The sequence below is a fragment of the Xyrauchen texanus genome, chromosome 34 (assembly GCF_025860055.1).
Source record: "Xyrauchen texanus isolate HMW12.3.18 chromosome 34, RBS_HiC_50CHRs, whole genome shotgun sequence".
NCBI lineage: Eukaryota > Metazoa > Chordata > Actinopteri > Cypriniformes > Catostomidae > Xyrauchen > Xyrauchen texanus.
Genome location: NC_068309.1, coordinates 16,040,884 through 16,061,676, shown reverse-complemented (window position 1 = coordinate 16,061,676; position 20,793 = coordinate 16,040,884). Strand labels below are relative to the sequence as shown.

Here is a 20,793-nt window from a genome sequence, read left to right as displayed (position 1 = left end):
GGCAACAGTTACACACTTCATTGACTTAGAGACCACTAACTAACCGGGCCACCTCAGGTCTGGTCAGTCCAGGGTTGACGCTGCGGAAGCATTTGAAAACGATTAAAGGGGTGATGGTTATCAGATTTCCCTCGGGGATTCCAGTGTTGTCCTCGTTAAACACTCGTTGATCAAAATGAGTTACAAATTACTTGTTTTGAGCCCTGTGAGAAGCATATGGCATAGTACAGGGCATCTGAACCTTTTTTGATCCGCAAACCATTTCTTTAGGTTCCAAAATAAAACTTCTCACTGGTGGCAAATTACGTACTTAAATGGATGGCTCACCCATAAAATGAATCATGTTGATCCAAACCCATTGAATTTCTCTCTGCTGTTGGACACAAAAGGAGATTTCTTGGCAGAATATTAAAACCAATTCATACTTCTGTGTCAAACCTATGACGTAGGCTCTTCATGGTGGCTAACACCGTGATTTGCATTTATACTTCTGCATTGGTGTGTACTCAGTCAAAATGCTATTGTATAGCGAGAACATGCCTTAATTTATTACATTTCCCACAGAACTGGTGCTTACTGGATGGTTTTTTGTTTTTGGCACCATTCTGAGTAAATTCTAGAGACTGTTGTGTGTGAAAAATCCCAGGACATCAGCAGTTACAGAAATACTCAAACCAGCTCATCTGGCACCAACAATAATCCATGCAATTATCTAATAAGCCAATCGTGTGACGGCAGTGCATAAAATCAGGCATATATGGGTCAGGAGCTTCAGCTAATGTTCACAGCAACCATTAGAATGGGGAAAAAATTTGATCTCCGTGATTTGGAGCATGGCATGATTTGTTGGTGCCAGATGGAGCTGGTTTGAGTATTTCTGTAACTGCTGATCTCCTGGGATTATCACACACAACCGTCTCTAGAATTTACTCAGAATGGTGCCGAAAACAAAAACATCCAGTGAACGAGAGTTCTGTGGATGGAAATGCCTTGTTGATGAGAGAGGTCAGCAGAGAACGGCCAGACTGGTTCGAACTGATGAAGTCTATGGTAACTCCGATAACTGCTCTGTACAATTAAGTTTTGGCTCGAGGGGGACCAACACAATATTAGGCAGGTGGTTTTAATGTTGATTTGGTGTTAAAAAAAAACTGTATCGGCGAGTACCAAAATCAAAGTATTTTACTAGACATCCCTACCAAAGAAATATTGAATGAAAGCCCCAGGGCAAAAAAAACAAAACTAAGAATAACCCAGTTTATAAGATGTTAAACGGATGTATATTTTTGTCACATTTTAGCTTGTAACTTAAGAACAAACAATATTAAATCCGCAGATGCTCCTGAAAAACAAAACTAATCCAAATACAATGAGACACTATCACTGATCAGTTGATGCAGTGCATAGATCTTAAAATAAGAAAATGCACCTCTATCTTTTTGTCAAAAGACTATTGTGTTGATTTGGTGTTAAAAAAAAACTGTATCGGCGAGTACCAAAATCAAAGTATTTTACTAGACATCCCTACCAAATAAATATTGAATAAAAGCCCCTGGGCTTTGTAATATGTAAACAGATGTATCCTTTTGTTGCTTTTTCACTTTTTCACAAAAGTGTGACATATTATCACTGATCAATTGATACGGAGCAAAGATCTTGAAATAAGAAAATGCGTACCCTACCTAAATGCTTAGGAGAATTGTCTGTGGGTGGTAGTCAGCCTCTTTAATCGCTCAGCTACCCAGGCCCCCATGCGATGCGTTGTTTTTGGAGAGGTGGCTACCGCACATGCTATGCCATAACCGCCGTAACGCCTACTGCGTTGGTTCAATGCAGAAGTATAATACAGCTTTTGTCCCAGTCACCTTTCACTTTAATTGCATCATTTTTCATACAATTAACATGAATGGTGACAGGCTAAAATTTGGCTAAAAATATCCTTTTGTGTTCTATGGAAGAAAGTAATATGTGTTTGTAACATCATGATTTTGAGAACAAGGACTGAACTTTTAATTTTTGTGTAAACTTTCAACTGAAGTTGATATAGGTTCAACCCACTTAACAGTTATGCCAGTCTTTTAAATAAACCTTAATGCAAATAAACTCCATCTGCAAGGTTGAAAATCTCTGGCCTATTAGTTATAAGTAAAATCTAACTTTTTTTGAGGGGGAAACATTTCTGGTAAAATACATCGTCCAATGTCTTGTTTATCTCACTTGTAATAAAGCAAATCCAGCAGTAGATGCAAATTCCACGAACTGTGGCAAATTGTCAAAACGTTTTCCCACATGCACTTTATTAGTCAACAGTTCCAGCAAGTTATTTTAATCTGGGAGTGTGCACAGCCTTTATCTCCCAGGACCTAACATTGATTGCGTGTATTTGCAGGCTTGACAGCTGTTGGTGGCCTCTCCCTCATGGGTGGTGGATACCTCCCCAGCAACACAGCCGAGACCCTAGCCATCCTGGCTGCTTTTATCTCTTCTGTCAACATTGCTGGTGAGTGCACACAACACATGATCCCATACCTGGCAACACTGGTAAAAATAAAAGGTAAAACTACTAAAGCCAAGTGTACACCATAAGAGGTGTTTTTTGCATTTTATCTCAGCTGTTTTAAAATTTCTTTTCTATGTAAACATACATTAGACAGACGTCTTGGACCATTGCACCATGGTTGCGATCTGGGGCATTTTGTCTGAGATGTATAACTTCAAAGGGCGACGAGTCTAAGTCCTTGTAGTAGTAGTAGTAATAGTGTGTACTTGACTTAAAATATATAAGGCTGTAAGTTAAGTAAGATTATCAATGCCAGCCATTGAGTTCTCTGTACTTGTTCTGCCCGGTGCCCTCTGGTTGCCCTGCATCTTGTGTTCGTGTGGCATTTTCTATTCCCTCCAGGTGGAATGGTTTAGTCTGGGAGAGCAGACAAACCTCACACCTGAAACAGGAAATGTCAATGCGGCAGTTTTGCTTTAAAGTGTCTTGGCTTGTCATAAATCAGCTGGCTCAAAAACAACCAGAAAGGCCATTTAAGAAGGAAAAGGAGAAAAATACCTTTGAATGGGCAGGTGGCCAAAATGCCATCCTGAATCCAAAGACCCGTTCGTCCTGTTGAATTTGCGTCTCAGTGGCTGGTCGAGTGGGCCAAGACAGCCGTCTGGGTCACAGGGTGTGTTAGTGATTTAATGGCATGCTACTAGGCTTTTACAGACTTATTTTCATCATGCTCTACAATAACAACGTTTAGATATGTTTTCCAGTGCACACGAAGTGTCCGAATTTAAATATTTATCTTCTCAGAAGGCAGGTGTTTAATATCAGTTTAAAGATGTTTTTTGTTATTTCTCGTAGATAGTGTTTCATGCCACAGTCCCATTACCCATAAACCTTTGGGAGTTAGAAATATGGACATTCTGGTCCATTTTTCCTTTGCTCTTCTCTAAGATTTTTATTGTTAAAAGTGCATGCAGGGATAAAATAGCAATTGCCCTCTCCAAATTAATTTCAATAAAAGCCGAGGAATTTATGGTGAACCTGCTCTTTTAATGACAGGAATGAAAACATATTTTATTCTTTGGCCCTGGCTATGATGTCTGGATATCCTTCATATTTAATTGTGGGAAAACGGAACATTCTTTCAAATTCTGTATACATTGTATTCGACAGTCTGTGTGCATTTATTTCTAAGTTGAAATATTTAACTAAATCCTCAAAGGAATGGGTCGCCAAGGTTTGAGTGAAACTGGATATCCGTCTGAGTTTGAAATGAAAATCTTTGGTTTGTAATCGTCTTAGTAAGTTGCTTTGGTAGGATGGTGTAAGCCTGGAAAATAAATGTAACTGTAATCACATGGCAGTTTAAAATACTTAACTAATGATCAGCAGATGACTGACTCCCCTCGTTAATCGAAGCATCATTCAGTGACTCATCAAATAAAATGTTTTAAGTTTACACCAAGTTTAAATGTCTTGGTGTAAATTAAGGGCTGGGAGTCATCAGGGGTCTGGCAATACAATATTCTTTAGATATCTGTGTTGCGATTTTTCTTTAAATTTAATGTATTATGATTGAAAACAGATATTGCAATCTTTTTCTCTTTTGTTTTTCAAAACAAAAGAGTTTTCCTTAAACTTTGTTGCTTTGCTCTGAACTTCCTGCTTCATCGTACAACCACAGTAGCACAGAACAGTGGCAGTAGAAACAAAATTGCTGACCTAATACCGCTGTACGTTTAGTCTTCACACACACTTGGCATTTGAATATTGATTAAGCATTGCGAGAGAAAATATTGCAAAACATTGAACTGCTAAAAGTGATATGATAGCGATTATAATGCTGATTTCTTATTGAAACATACAAAGATTAAGAATAGTGAACACTTAACGTCAATTTCATGCTGTGATCATGTCTTTTTGTTTTATCAGGTGGTTTCTTGGTCACTCAGAGGATGTTGGACATGTTCAAGCGGCCCACTGATCCTCCAGAGTACAACTACTTGTATCTTCTTCCTGCTGGTCTGTTTGTTGGTGGCTATGGGGTGGCTCTTCAAAGTGGCTACAACATTGAACAGGTAAGAGGGTCACTAAGGTCAGTGGTTCTCAACTTATTTTGATTGTAAGGCCCCCCCACTGTACAACATATTTTAATGCCCCTTTGCTCCAGAAACAGATGAATAGATTAATCACAATTTATTGTACATTCTGGGGGATATGTATCTTTACTTCCTGTTAACCTTGTTCTCCTTGTGCAGATGATGTACTTGGGCTCTGGGATGTGCTGCGTTGGAGCTCTGGCTGGTCTGTCCACCCAATCCACAGCCCGTCTCGGTAATGCCCTGGGAATGATTGGAGTGGCCGGTGGCATTGCTGCAACTTTTGGTGTGTTGAAACCTTCTCCTGAGCTTCTGGCACAGATGAGTGCGGCCATGGCTGTGGGTGGCACTGCCGGTGAGTGAGTGAGTTTCTTTAGTCTGAGGCCTTTGAATCTCAAAGTATGTGTATGTAAATGGTAAATGACCAAGTGATTTGCCCTGCAACCCCAGGTAATGGTCATCAGGTCGCGTGATTCACACAGCACGGGATCTCTTTGTAGCCAGTCATGTCTAATCTAAATTGCTAATTATTCCTGGAAACCTGCTGGAACAAGGATTAAACCATCCCTGCTTGCCTTAGCTCAAACCAAATGCCTGCTTGATTCCAGATGCTTGCTTCCAGCCTGAGGTCCTGGCCCGCCCCAAACATACCCCCTACACCCCCCAACCTGCACTCCAGATGCATCAAATCAACACACACACACCGCTACATCGGATGTGACCCGTTTACCAGCAGGCCTAAATTCTCAGCTGCTTGTTCTCTTTACCTTTGCAGGTTTGACCATTGCCAAGAAGATCCAGATCTCAGATCTGCCACAGCTCGTAGCCGCTTTCCACAGTCTGGTGGGTCTGGCAGCCGTGCTCACCTGCGTGGCCGAGTACATGGTGGAGTACCCTCATTTTGCAACTGATCCTGCGGCCAACTTCACAAAGATCGTGGCCTACCTTGGGACCTACATTGGTGGAGTCACCTTTAGTGGCTCTTTGGTGGCTTACGGCAAACTTCAAGGTCCTATTTGTTTTATCATTTAACATAATTTGTCTATGTTGCTTGTTTTTGTTTTAGGATCCTCTATGTTTACCTGCAAAAACATGCAAAACTGCATATATTTCAAGTGAGCTGTCGGTCGGTTACCTAATTTTTGACTTAAGCCCAAAGTATAATTCGATCAGACACAAATGCTGAGTATCTCAGCTCACAGTTATATGGAGTATACTTTGATGAGCTCTCATTCGACTACGTAGACGCTGTGTGTTCACATCAAAATGGAAGTATATCTAGGGCTTTATTCGTCAAGAAAGTCCGATATAAAAGCTGGTAATATTTCCAGTATGATTGTACACTGGGATTGTAGGTAGACTTCGTCCATCATGCATGTTTACACTAGCTTAATCACAATAACTATATTCTGTAAGTTGTGGAAGTCATGAAGCACTAAGCTACATTTTCTGAGTTGTCAACAGAAATGTATGTGTTTGGAATAAAGTGTTCGAACATACATGACAGTTATGGGGGCATGGGAGAATGGGAGAATCATCCACAACTCCTTTTACCATGATAATTCGGATAAATCGCTAATTATTGCTTTGTCTGTGATGCGTTTCAAATGAACTGCATTTATAGCCAACATTTAGGAAGCGGAGCAATAATTTTGACAAACAGCATTCATTTCATTTTGCTGCCCTGCTCAGTGTGTCCTGCAAGAGGGCGCCACGTGCTCACAGCACTAACTGACGTCATTATTTTAAACTGAGCTTTTCAATCTCGAGAAAAGTCTGACTCTTTTTACCTTGACACACCATCTTAAACAACTCATGACAGAATGCTCAAAAAGAGCTCACAACGCAATGGCCAAAGATGTGTGTCTCAATGTGTATGCATCGAGGCAGTGCTTGAAATGGGACAGAATTAAAGATGCAGCTTTGCTTACAGGGTATTACTGTGCAAAGTTTAACAGCTGAAGTAGTAATGGGCAGTTGAGTAATTTTGTTGTCGAGTACTCTAACCCCCCCCCCAAAAAGGATTAATCAATTGCTCCTAAGTTAAAAATAACAACTTTGACATGTAGGTGAAATTAATATTTTGCTTTATTCACAAACGTTACCAGGAACGGTTTCAAAATAAGTTAACTCCAAAAAACTGCATTTTGTTTCTGGGGAAAAAAATAATTAATGTACATTTTAATAATGGAACAAAAAAGAACATTTGCACTCACCCTGAGCTTACATAGAATCCATTGACGGCATAAGGGTAACACACTTAGTTGAAGTCAGAAGTTTACATACACCTTATACAAATACATTTAAACTCCAGTTTTTCACAATTCCTTACATTTAATGTTGAAAACATTCCCTGATCACTATTTTAAGAATGTGAAATGTCAGAATAATAATGCGAGAATTATTTATTTCAGCTTTTATTTATTTCATCACATTCCCAGCAGGTCAGAAATTTACATACACTGTTAGTATTTGGTATTATTGCCTTTTTAAATGGTTTAACTTGGGTAAAACGTTTTTGGTAGCCTTCCACAAGCTTCTCACAATAAGTTGCTGGACTTTTGGCCCATTCCTCCAGACAGAACTTGTGTAACGGAGTCAGGTTTGAAGGCCTCCTTGCTTTTTCAGTTCTGCCCATAAATTTTCTATTGGATTGAGGTCACGGCTTTGTGATTGCCACACCAATACCTTGACTTCGTTGTCCTTAAGCCATTTTGTCACAACTTTGGTGGTATGCTTGGGGTCATTATTCATTTGGAAGATCCATTTGTGACCAAGCTTTAACTTCCTGGATGATGTCTTGCTTCAATATATCCACATAATTTTCCTTCCTCACGATGCCATCTTATTTGTGAAGCGCACCAGTCCCTCCTGCAGCAAAGCACCCCAATAACATAATGCTGCCACCCCTATGCTTCACGGTTGAGATGGAGTTCTTCGGCTTGCAAGTCTCACCCTTTTTCCTCCAAACAACGATGGTCATTATGGCCAAACAGTTCAATTGTTTAATCAGACCAGAAGACATTTCTCCAAAGATCTTTGTCCTCGTATGCACTTGCAAACTGTAGTCTGGCTTTTTTTATGGCGGTATTGGCACTCTTCCTTGCAGAGCAGCCTTTAAGGTTGTGTCGATATAGGACTCATTTTACTGTGGAAATAGATACGGTTATCTCCAGCTTCACAAGGTCCTTTTGCTGCTGTTCTGGGTTTGATTTGCACTTTTCGCACCAAACTACGTTCATCTCTAGGAGACCGAATGCATCTCCTTACTGAGCGGTGTGATTGGTGCGTGATCCCATGATGTTTGTTCAGGCGTTTGGAAATTACTCCCAAGAATGAACCAGACTTGTGGAGGTCCACAATTTTGGCTGGTTTCTTTTTGATTTTCCCATGATGTCAAGCAAAGAGACACTGAGTTTAAAGGTAGGCCTTAAAATACACACACGGTACACCTCCAATGGACTCCACTTGCCAAAACTAGTTTGCTAATATGACATCTGTGGAGTGGTTAAAAAATGTATTTGAATGACTTCATCATAAGTGTATGTAAACTTCTGACTTACGGTAGATTTTATGTAGACTCACGTGCCGTCATATATTGTCTCTCATCCAACACCTCAACAACACACACATCCACAGTGCCCCCCAGTGAACTCAATTGTAACTGTGAGATGTGGACAGAGAGTCTGAGCTCACGGAAGGCAAATGCGGAAAAAATATTATTTTGTGAGTAATGTTTTTTTAAATTTTTTTTATTATTTATTTTATTTTTTTTTATATTCGACTAGCTGGTCCATAACAATGCATCGATTAGTATTAAAAACCAAAACCTAGGTTAAAAAAAATCCCCTAGGTAAACTAGTCGACTGCATTACTTCACTAGTCTGTTGTTGGATGATTAGTTGACCATCTAGGCCCATCCCTACTTGCTGCACTCAAAAATATATATATATATATATCACATATTTTAGAGCAGAGTCCTCTCAATGTTGTAAGTGCAAAACAGGTCCTCATTGTCTGGTGCGGTTCTGTTTGTTAACTTGCCGGCTCACCGATGCCACACATGCCTTGTGTTTAAAGCTTGGCCAGGCGGAACCTCTCAGAATTTGGCACTAATTAGTCCCTCCGCCCCCCAGTCATTTTCCACTTGTTCCTCAAAGCTGGAACACATTATCTTCAGGAGCTTTCCCATTCCACCGGCACTACCATCACTCTGAAGCCTGGAGGCCCGCGTTGATGAAGATTAGAACTCCTATTTTTATGCTTGTATGCGTTTTTCTTTCTAGCTTAGCTGAAAGTCACATAGGAGGGGGCTGAATACGGTACATAATCGTCCAATCCAACTGTATCACAAACTTGTTGCTCCACAGATGCTGAACATATTTGGAAGCGTTATTGATTCGGCTCCTGAGTTTTTCTTGAGCATACATACTCGTTTTGTGCTTCTGAAATGTCTTGAACATATTATTGTTTATAAAGCGCTAACAGCTGCTTAAATATCACTTTAACAACATGACATGCAGTTGTGTACCTTTGTTTAAAGTGCTAATCAAACCAGTTTGAGAGAGTGCCTTCTCATTTCCTGGAACTTCTGACCCTGATTTTCCTCTTTTCACTCATCGTATTCTCAAACAACACACGTTGTCTACTAAACAGGGCTCGGCAATAAGGATGGCCTGCTGGCCTGGGGCCAATTGGCAGAACTCTGTGACGTGCTCCGTTGGGCAGGAGCTGTGTTGTTGTTGATCTTTTACGTGTTTTTTTTTAATGCTTTACAAACTAACATGGTTTTCTGTGACATTTAACATTTCTTGATAATTCTGCCGATTGTCACCAAGATAATGTTATCTAGCTAGATACATGGATGAAGTTTTGTTCAAACATTTGGAATGAGTTCCAAATAACTAGCATCCATATGGATGATTTTTGGTAGCATCAGTAAGAATGGGTGGAAGTTTTTCGTTGCATGCAGACATTTCTCTTGAAAAAAGTGTTTATGAACATAGATGTCATGGAGTTAAAGTATACATAGCTGTATAATTTCCAGCTATTGCTTTTTAAAAATTTTTTTATATATATATATATATATAAATAAATAAAAAAGCACATTTTCTGGAATATGTAAATGCATTGCTAAAAATAAAATGTAGTGCTTTTTTTTTTTTTGGTGGGGCCAGTGAAAATGTTGGGAGGGCAAGTAAAAATCTAAACAACTGTAGGATTACAGCAGAATGTTTTGTTTGTTTTTATAACTCTGCTTAAACTCATTATGCTTTTTCCACATGCAAATATTGCCTCTCCATACAGGAGTCCTGAGCTCTGCTCCCCTTATGCTTCCTGGTCGTCATGCTCTGAATGCCACCCTCATGGCAGCCAGTGTGGGTGGAATGATTCCCTACATGCTTGATCCCAGCTTTACCACTGGTATTACCTGCTTGGGCTCTGTGTCTGCACTGTCTGCAGTCATGGTAAGGCATTCACCCCCAAAAACTCTATGCCAGATATGTCTCATAATATCATGTCTTGAGAGCTGTGGCTTTTTTGGTGTTTGAAACATTCCTTAGTGGTTCTTTTGGGGTTGGCTTACTACGGCTTAAATTAGTGTCAACCAATAGCTTTTTCTTATGGCTGATGCCAATGTATAGAGAACAGAAGGGCCAATATAATGCATATATGAAATACAATGTAAAGGTGAAGTGTGGTGTTTTTTTTTATTCCTCAAAATTCTACAAACAATACCCCATAATGTCAACTTGAAAATAAGTTTGTTTGAAATCTTTGCAAATTTATTACAAATAAAAAAAATAACATGTACATAAGTATTCACAGCATTTGCCATGACACTCAAAATTGAGCTCAGGTGCATCCTGTTTCCACTGATCATCCTTGATGTTTCTACAACTTGATTGGAGTCCACCTGTGGTAAATTCAGTTGATTGGACATGATTTGGAAAGGCACACACCTGTCTATATAAGGTCCCACAGTTAACAGTGCATGTCAGAGCTCAAACCAAGCCATGAAGTCCAAGGAATTGTCTGTAGACCTCACAGACAGGATTGTATCAAGGCACAGATCTGGGGAAGGATACAGAAACATTTCTGCAGCATTGAAGCTCCCAATGAGCACAGTGGACTCCATCAGTAAATGGAAGAAGTTTTGGAACCACCTGGACTCTTCTTAGAGCTGTCCGCCCGGCCAAACTGAGCGATCGGAGGAGAAGGGCCTTAGTCAGGGAGGTGACCAAGAACCTGATGGTCACTCTGACAGAGCTCCAGCATTTCTCTGTGGAGAGAGGAGAAACTTCCAGAAGAACAACAATGTCTGCAACACTCCACCAATCAGGCCTGTATGGTAGAGTGGCCAGACAGAAGCCACTCCTCAGTAAAAGGCACATGAAAGCCCGCCTAGTGTTTGCCAAAAGGCACCTGAAGGACTCTCAGACAATGAGAAACAAGATTCTCTGGTCTGATGAAACCAAGATTGATCTCTCTGGCCTGAATGGCAAGCGTCATGTCTGGAGGAAACCATCACCTGGCCAATACCATCCCTATAGTGAAGCATGGTGGGGATGTTTTTCAGTGGCAGGAACTGGGAGACTAGTCAGGATCGAGGGAAAGATGAATGCAGCAATGACATCAGAGACATCCTTGATGAAAACCTGCTCCAGAGCGCTCTGGACCTCAGACTAGGGTGAAGGTTCATCTTCCTACAGGATAACGACCCTAAGCTCACAGCCAAGATAACAAGGGAGTGGCTACGGGACAACTCTGTGAATGTCCTTGAGTGGCCCAGACTTGAACCTGATTGAACGTCTCTGGAGACATCTGAAAATGGCAGTGAACCGATGCTCCCCATCCAACCTGATGGAGCTTGAGAGGTCCTGCAAGGAATGGTAGAAACTGCCCAAAATTAGTTGTGCCAAGCTTGTAGCATCAAGAATGTCTATAGGACCACTGCGTTATGCTAGGCTCTCCTTGGTAGAAGGGCTCTGGCACTTTTCAGTGCACGTCAGTGTAATGACTCTGGGGGGACACATTAAAAAATTTCCACCCTTCACATAATAAATGCATTAATCGCAATTTAAGAAAAAAGTACCTGTTAAACGTTAATGCATTAATTCTGACAGATCTATTTATTTTTCACTGTTTTCTCAGAATTTACAAAAAATAATATTTCAACAAAATTAAAGCTGAAAACCGTCTACTTATGTTAATCGGCCAACTGGCCACAGTCATCAGCCAATGCTGACGATTAAAAGCTGGCCAAATATGGGCTGATTAATAGACATAGATGATATATCAGTCTACCACTACCTTAAATAGTAGTATTCATTAAATTTGATGAAATTGTAAGTTTGGTTAATTTCCACTTAGTCTTGACAAGCGACATAACAGGGATTTTATTTTTTTTGCTTCTCATTTCCACACTTCATTTTGTGCTTTACAGCTGTGGGATCTTGAAAACCCACTTCATATGAAACTCAACCCCTTTTTGGCCTTTTTATATTTATTTATTTTATGTAATCCATAAAAGACCACACCACCACATGATGACAGATAAAAGTAAACAAAATCATGGAATGGAGGAAAAGTGAGTCTCAATTAACATTGGCATCATGAAGCTTTCATTTGTCAATAATCGGGGAAACTGACAAGCAGCTCTTTTTACCTTCCATAAAGATAAACAATCACCTGCTGTCTGGTGTCTGGCTCTTTTTACAGTGATGCGATGATATTCAAGTCACCTTTTCTGCTTGTTTGAGCGTATTTCTTTACATAATGTGTGGTTGCTGGCTTTAAATATGTTCCCTGAAGAACATATATTGTTTAATAATACAGGGATGATATCATGAACTAGTGAAATTAATACTGTGTTTTGACAAACACCTCATGCCTTAATTGAAGCCCATTGCAACCAAATCTGTGTGAAATGTTTGTGTCTTGCTCGAGATTGCATTTCCTATTTGTCTCATCAACCAGTCTGTAAACGAAGGGACTCGTTTTATAAAAAGTGAACCGTGTTTATACATTAACTCTTTCCCCGCCAAACACGAAATTTTCCGGGTTTTATGAAAAAACGCTTCCCCGCCAAACACGGACTTTTCCGGGTATCCGTGTTTTAGGTGGTATACGGTAAGGAAGACCCGCGCGCATGTTTTGAAAGAGTACGCAACTCTTTGATCAAAGAAACAGACTGCGATCGTCTGAAACGTGAAGTGGAACACCATACTAATACTAAAGCACTTGTTTGATAAACATGCCTTTTTCTCAGCTTTTTGTCCGAAATGTTGTTTTTGACAAAACCTACCTCTGTTCAAGTGGCAATAAAAAAAAAGAACAAATGAAGATAAAATAAAATCGGTTTTTTTTGCCTAAAAGCAGAGGCTCAGATCTTTATTTTGATATATATAGCTGCTTCATATATTCATGGAAGAAAATATTCTGCGGGCCATTAAAGTTTAGCGAAAAAACCCTGGCGGTGGCTGGCAACTTTTTTAAAAACGCTGGCGGGGAAAGAGTTAAACCATGGTCATACCTCAGGCTTGTGATTTTTCTTTGGACTTTTTTGGTTTTAATGACAGAATCGAGTTACTGTTTTGCTTTGCTCACTTGTCATTGTCATAACCTTTGATCTCCACCCTCTTTCTGTGACCCTGCTCTTTTCCTCTATGTAGGGCCTGACCCTAACAGCAGCCATTGGAGGGGCTGACATGCCTGTGGTGATCACGGTGCTAAACAGCTATTCCGGTTGGGCCCTGTGTGCTGAAGGCTTCCTTCTCAATAACAACCTGCTAACCATCGTGGGAGCCCTCATCGGTTCATCTGGAGCCATCCTTTCCTACATAATGTGTGTGGTAAGTTCACTGTAGGGATTGGAGTAATAAGGAATTTATTGTCTTGTTGTGATTTGAGTTCCTAAATGCTACTATTACAGATTCTTATTACTTTTTAAAACGCCCAAAATAGATTCTAACAATATAATATCCTTAACTATATATTTTTACATGTATTAAGAACAAAAATGCTTAATAACAAATTTATTTTGGTAACCCATTTTTAAAGTACCATTTTATTTATAGCAAATTCCATTTCCAGATAATTTTTAGTCACAAGACTGTAATTATTGGAGCAAGTCTTTAATTATTGGATTAAAGATTGGAATTAATTAACCGCTATGGCTGATTCAGGAAGTGGGTCTGCCCCATTTTAGCGGATTAATTGAAAAGAACCAGCTCACTGATTTTGTTTTTTATCGAACTACTTTGTATTAAATGCGATGTGAGATATTAATAAATAGTGTTCCTTTCATTATCATGACTCTAACATTATCATGACTTTTGGTTCGGTTAACGGCTTCTTTTAAAAAAAAAAAAAAAAAAAAAAGTTTTAATTGGAACCGCCAATTCAAGTCTCAGTGAAGTGGTTGTGCCAGTTAAGCTTGGTCATCTCTAGAAGGGAAGTTTAACTAAATACCATGACCCCAAAGACTGCATGTTCCTTTTATAATGACTAGTGGGCGGCTGATATGGGTTTTTTAGTGGCCAATGCCAATATCCAGAGAGCAGGGTGGCCTATACAATGTACAAAATACAATGATGTATCACAATTTAATATAGTAAACAACAAACATAAAATTGCAAAAAAAGAAAAAAAGAATTATCATTTAATACATTTAGCACTATATTTACTATGGATTAGCAATCGCATTTACTCAAAAAATACAGAATCAAACCAATTGTACATGCAGTACAAAGTGAATAAGACATTTACTTACAGCACATGTGAAGCGCTTTTACCTTGGGGTGCATCTGAAAATGTAGGCAGCTGACTTGCTACATTGCTGCCTAATCAGTAAATGACTTCTCTAACAGCTGTTTTATGGAAACTGGCCTCCAAACAGTTTGAAAAGCACCTTATTTTCAACGTACCTCTGTATGCAGCCTTTACAGTTTTCGGATGCAGCCTTGAAGTTGCACTCGTGCACTTATGCAGATCCAGCACGTGCCTCAATCTCTTGACACTTTAAAAGGCCTGGATTGCCAGCTTGGATTGTCACATGTCAGACTGTCATGATTTGTGAAAGGAACTTTTTTGATCCTAATCCTGAAGTTTTGATTCTGCCTGATAGAATACATGCTTCACATACTGGAGTGGTGGTGTAGTGGTCTAAGCACATAACTGGTAATCTGGTAATCAGAATGATGCTGGTTCAAGCCCCGCTGCCACCACCATTGTGTCCTTGAGCAAGGCACTTAACTCCAGGTTGCTCCAGGGGGATTGTCCCTGTAATAATTGCACTGTAAGTCGCTTTGGATAAAAGCGTCTGCCAAATGCATAAATGTAAATGTAAATGCTTCAGAAGAAGATAAGAGATGAGCGCTTGACATGAAGAAAACTATATTTTCGTGAGGTTCTTGAATTACTTCTTTTAAATTAGATATTTGCAGACAGTATATAATAGAAGTTTTATTGATATGCCTTTTTTTTTATCATTAAACAAAACAGTTCAAATGTACAGGGAGCTGTTGAGGAGAGAGAGTGAGAATGAAACCGGTCCGCACTTTAACATTATGAGATTAAACGCGTCTACCTCTGATATGTGGACCGTTAAAATTACACTGTTGCACACCGGTCAATTATTGTAGTAACACTATGGCATGTAACAACAAAACGAACAGTGACTGATAGTTTACATGTCTCCGTCACTTCTCAATCAAACAGGTGATTTTTCGGTGCCCTCAAGAAAAATATCGTCCAAATGGGATAATTAAAGTCAGAATATCGTCGCCTAATATAACGGTTGACCACTAATAATGACTCTCACTGTCTGAAACACATTTGAGACCTTGATTTTCTTTTAGGATGAATAAGTGGCATTATTGTATGTACTTTTTATTCTTGCCTGTCATGCAAATTCTTCTGGCTTGCCTGGCTGCAACAGAATATGGCATTCCACTACAAGGCTTCTATTTTGAATTAATTATTAATTGTATATATTAAAGGGTCACATGCCATTTTGTATTTTAATGTTTCTTGATATTCACTTATAATATTAAAGTGTTGTGCACAAACTTTTATATATTTGTGAAACATGATCATTTTCCACCCTCATTCTGACCCCCTGGTTTTGGTGCTGCTTCTCCTTTAAGATATGACTGTAAACGCCCACTCTCTGCTCTTGACATGCTCTTTCTATTTGCCATATCACTGCTCAACGCTGCTGGGCGGGCTACGGAAGTTAAAGAATGCATTAATTTGTTGTGGAAGTAGAGAACGCATTGTTTCGGCAGCTTGGTTTCAACAAATGCTCTCTTAGAAGTGTAGAAGTTTTGAGTTTCTAAAACTCAAATATGTTTTTATAGTACAATGACCTCTAATATATCAAAAGATCAAAGAAATGTGATTCCTCATGTCATGACCCCTTTAAAACAAAATAAGCCATAAAGAATGAGAAAGGTATGTTCCTATCAAAGAACACACCATTACAGTGTTAAAATGACTAATAAAAGCAAGCCACACGGGTCCATACATAAGACTGCAGTAAGGTAAGACAGGAGTTTCAATATATGGTTGTTTATAATTAATAATTATTAGAATAAACAATTCTTCTATCTTGATTTCAGTTAACTATCCTAATTATTGTCTGTTTGCGGTTGATATGCAATTGAGCAACTTAACGTGAATATAATGTTCAGTCACAGGTGAACATTTTATAATGATTTTTAGAGTCTGAACTTCCGTTTTCTAATAAATAAATGTAAAATATTAGTTATAACTTCTGACCATTGCATCATGGGCAGCTTGAGATATATAGACACTTAATCTTAATTACTTTGTTACAAAAAGGTTTCAAAATTGTACATTTGTTTAGGTGTGAAGCTGCTAAAGAGTTTTCTCCATGTTTGATTCTTATTCAAGAGGTTACCAAACTTTTTGTATGCAATACCATACAGCTTATTCGTACATGAAAATCAATAGTAGTGTATGTAACACAAAGCATATAATGGTGGTTTCAGGACCACCACTGTATTTGGCATGATTCGTCTTTCTTATTCCACTAAGAGGCATTTTCTCCTCTATATCCACGAGGAAATGATTGTGACAGTTATGAATCTTACAACAAGCAAATTCACTTGTCTGTTACTTACTAGGCTATGAACCGCTCCTTGGCGAACGTCATCCTGGGTGGCTACGGTACCTCATCCACTGGCATGGGCAAGCCAATGGAGATCACAGGTACCCACACTGAGGTCAACGTGGAACAGACAGTGGAGATGATCAAGGAGGCTCAGGATATCATTATCGTTCCAGGTAATAAAGGTCTTGTGTAGCCCTGCACATCTGAAACCCCCTACATACACAGTTGGAAGAATTTCCTTGGTTCAAACTAGAACCAGAGTGTACTGTCAACAACCTCAAATGATCCATTATGTTATGTCTGTTAAACCAACTTTGTTTCACTCCCATTACATCACTGGTGATTTTCTGACCCTTCCTGTGAGGGATAAGCCCCCCAGAGTGTGCCCTGCGGCCTGTTGGGTCTTGTCTTGAATTTTGACTTGTGTTTTTCAAATTTCTTTGAGACCCCAGACAAATTTGTGTGCCGTTTTTATCTATCTGGTTGGGCTTGACCCTTTTGCATGTTGTTTTGTGAATGCCAAGGTTGGCCTTCCATGGCAATGTTCATGAGTGTTGAGCTGTGCAGGGTGATGTCAGGTTTATATCTTCTATGCAAGCTTTCTTTGCTCAGATACAGCTAACTTGGCGAGCGGCATGTCGAAACAAACTTTAACTGTGTTTATCTGAAGTATGTAATTTTTGTGCCACTAGCATCACCAAACTAAATATCAAAATGAATGACACATGTAATTATTCTGTCAAAAAGATGACTGAAATGGTTTTCAAACAGCTTCCAAATCACTCAACTTGTCTGCCATTTAAGGGTGGTATTATCTGTTTGATGTTTTTAAAAACCATGCTATTGATTGAGCCAGTGTTGGGATGGTTGAGATCCTCAAACAAACAACGTTTTGAAACCACCACAGAGCCACAGTGTTTTCATTTTAGGGGGAAATCAACCTACTTATGGCTGGCATATAGCTGTCTCTCAGAAGAAAGTGTTTAACGTCGACAAAATTTCACACTTCAAATTAATTATATGGCAAATCAAAGCTGAAGTTTTTTTTATCATCATTTGGAACTTCCTATATGTAAGTAACTGTTTTTATTTGTAGAATGTTCTTTGCATTGGTCTCCATAATGGCCTCCAGTGATGGCAGTGACTCTCTGGCTGCTTTGTTCTCCACAGCATACTGTTTTATGGTCCGACAGCAGGTCGAAAAGATCAAGATGTTGGAAGCGACAGGACAGTGGAAAAGAGGAGCGATTAGATTTAGGAATATGAACAGAAAGAAAAGGAGAAATGATAATAAACAGCACCTTCCAGAGTAAACAAGACTGCTCAGCCAAGCACAACATAGACGGCCCCTTTTATTTAAAACAAATGGCAATCCAACAGGCTCTGAGGCATCCAGACTTTCCCCTCCTGACCATTGCCTGGTTAGCCACTGCCAAGATGACTTGGAGGGCCCTGTATTCATAGATGACACAGGCCTGACCATTATGGTCACCATGGCTTGACGGCAAGAGATGAAGTCTTCATCTCTAAATAAACTCCTCAGAGGTAGCGTAGTGGTTCTGGTCTAGTAACTGAAAGATTGAAGGTTCTCCTTCAAAACCAAGAGATCTGTAATACCCAAAGAATGCTAATAGGACCAACAATAGCTTTTACTTGGCTCGTGCGTGACCCTCCCAACCCAGTGTTTCCTAACCCTGTTCCTGGAGGCAAAACAACAGTACACATTTTTAATGTGTCCTTGATCTGACGAATCCATTTCAGGTCTTGGAGTATCTTCTAACTAGCTGATGAGTTGAATCAGGTGTGTTAAATTAAGGAGACATAAAAAATATGTACTGTTGTTGTGCCTCCGGGATCTTCACGGTTGTGAAACACTAGGTTAGAGGTTACAGGGTTAGAGAGGGTCACAAGCAAGCCAAGCAACTAAACAACCCTAGCCCTAGCAGGGGCTAACTAGGCTTTAAGCAGACCCTTGGTTTAAACCTTGGAAGAGGTTATCTTTAAACTTTTGTGTTGCCAAATTCTGTTCGAATAACCTCCAATTATCACTTTTAGTTATTGTGATCAAGTTGCTTTCAGGAAGTAAATGACAAATAACTAAACCCACGCAAATGAGGCTCTCATTTGCCTCTAAATCATCCATCAGCCAGCGTTGTGTGGCTGGTCCTTTTTGTACGGGGTCCCTATGACTGCTCAACCCTCGTGTTAAGCAGTTGCTTTGTTTTAATTTCTGCAATTCGTATATATTTTAGTCATCGTCACTTTGAGTGATTTGACAGTTGTAAAAACATTTAAAGCCATGGTTGTTTTCCCAAGGAGAAACGGCTTTATTTAAAAGAAAAGCTACATAAAGGGAGGAAAAAATCATTAGGAGCAGGGAGGGTTAGTCAACGCGCACTGACACACTTGTTTAAGCTAAAGGATTTGAAGGTTGTTATGACAGGCCAGTCAGAAGGTGCCAGCCGTGAGTGAGGCTGTAAACTGATTGACACATGGATTCTTTTTTTTTTCCTCATTCTTGCACTAAATTGGCTATTAAAGACTGATGATCCAACTTAAGTTTCATATTGCAGATACTTCACAGATAATTTATTATGACCCCCCTCAGTTTCTTTACTCCTGTCAGACTGCACGAATGGTGTTAATCTAAGCAGACTACAGTAAATATAATGATGAATGCACCATACTCCTAGACCAACTGAAGAATTATTTAAATATGAAGCAATTTTTTCAGTTTTATGCCATCACCATTTTCAGGTTGTTTATATCAGTCAATCAAATGTCAATTGATCTCAGAATGACCAATAAGATGGAGTTAGAGAGTTATTTATTAAAGTAGAATCAATCCATGTGACAGATTTTGACAAGATGAGACATGGTCAATGAAATTACACAAATTACATTCAGGGATCGTGCAAATGTTTTTTTTTTCCTTCACGTTCAAAATCAAGACTAGAGTTTCCCGGGAGTTGTTGTTAACCCAATATGGGTTTTTTCAACTGGCAATGCATTTATCTAAAATTTAATGGAAAATGAGGTGTGTGTGTGTGTGTGTGTGTGTGTGTGTGTGTGTGTGTGTGTGTGTGTGTGTGTGTGTGTGTGTGTGTGTGTGTGTGTGTGTGTGTGTGTGTGTGTGTGTGTGTGCGCGCGCAATATGTTATGAGAGACTGTGTGAACGTGAAAATCATGACTGAAGGGCAATGTTAGGCATGAAATGAAGCGGAATTCCTGCTTGAGCTGTGATTTATGTTCGCAATGTTTTATAAAATGGTTATTAAATAGAGTTGAATTCAGAAGTTTACATACACTTAGGTTAAAGCTTAGTCATTAAAGGAATTTTTTTTTAACCACTCCACAGATTTCATATTAGCAGACCATTTTCTTGGCAAGTCATTTAGGACCTCTACTTTGTGCATGACGAGAGTCATTTTTACAAAAAAATGTTTTACTGACAGATTGTTTCACTTTTAATCACAGTTCCAGTGGGTCAGAAGTTTACATGCACTATGTTAACTGTACCTTTTAAGCAGCTTTAAGCATTTTTAGCCTAATAATTGGTGTTAATTGGAGGTGTACTCATGGATGTATTTTAACCCTTTAAGACCTAAGGGCATTTTTACAATTCATTTTCCGTCTGGTTTTATTTACTAAAAAAGCTTGTAAAACATCAACCCTGTTGTGCACAGACAATTGACACACCTCTTTTTTTTCAAGACAAATTGGACTTTCAGCATATTTGTGTTGCATTGATGTCACCTGAATGTAAAATAAGTTATGGGACCATAAAGACAAATGAAAAAATAAAACGGAAATTGAATCACTCAAATATTTATTGAAATCACACACAAATAAATAAAAGCTAAGCAAATTTCCTCTGGAAAACAGTTTGTTCATGTCTTTGGAGTCCTGGAGCACAGGAATAAACATTGTAACTTCTACAGAACCAAAACTATTTACATTTTTCCAAAAAAGTCCAGGCGTTTTTTGCCTCATTCACTGGTGCCAAGCCTCAAAACAGTTCCTATCAGCAATCACACAGAGGGCCACATCACAGGCTT

The 20,793-nt window shown here is 39.2% G+C and overlaps 1 protein-coding gene across 2 annotated transcripts in view; it reads left to right on the top strand.

Moving 5' to 3' along the window:
- LOC127627889 (NAD(P) transhydrogenase, mitochondrial-like) overlaps nt 1-20,793 on the top strand; it is a 58,544-nt gene that overhangs the window by 20,901 nt on the left and 16,850 nt on the right. For both annotated transcript variants that reach the window (XM_052104488.1, XM_052104487.1), the window contains exons 12-18: nt 2,390-2,500; nt 4,430-4,575; nt 4,756-4,951; nt 5,372-5,605; nt 9,904-10,064; nt 13,272-13,451; nt 16,749-16,908. In XM_052104488.1, coding sequence (XP_051960448.1) covers nt 2,390-2,500; nt 4,430-4,575; nt 4,756-4,951; nt 5,372-5,605; nt 9,904-10,064; nt 13,272-13,451; nt 16,749-16,908 — 1,188 coding nt within the window. The remainder of the gene's footprint in view (nt 1-2,389; nt 2,501-4,429; nt 4,576-4,755; nt 4,952-5,371; nt 5,606-9,903; nt 10,065-13,271; nt 13,452-16,748; nt 16,909-20,793) is intronic.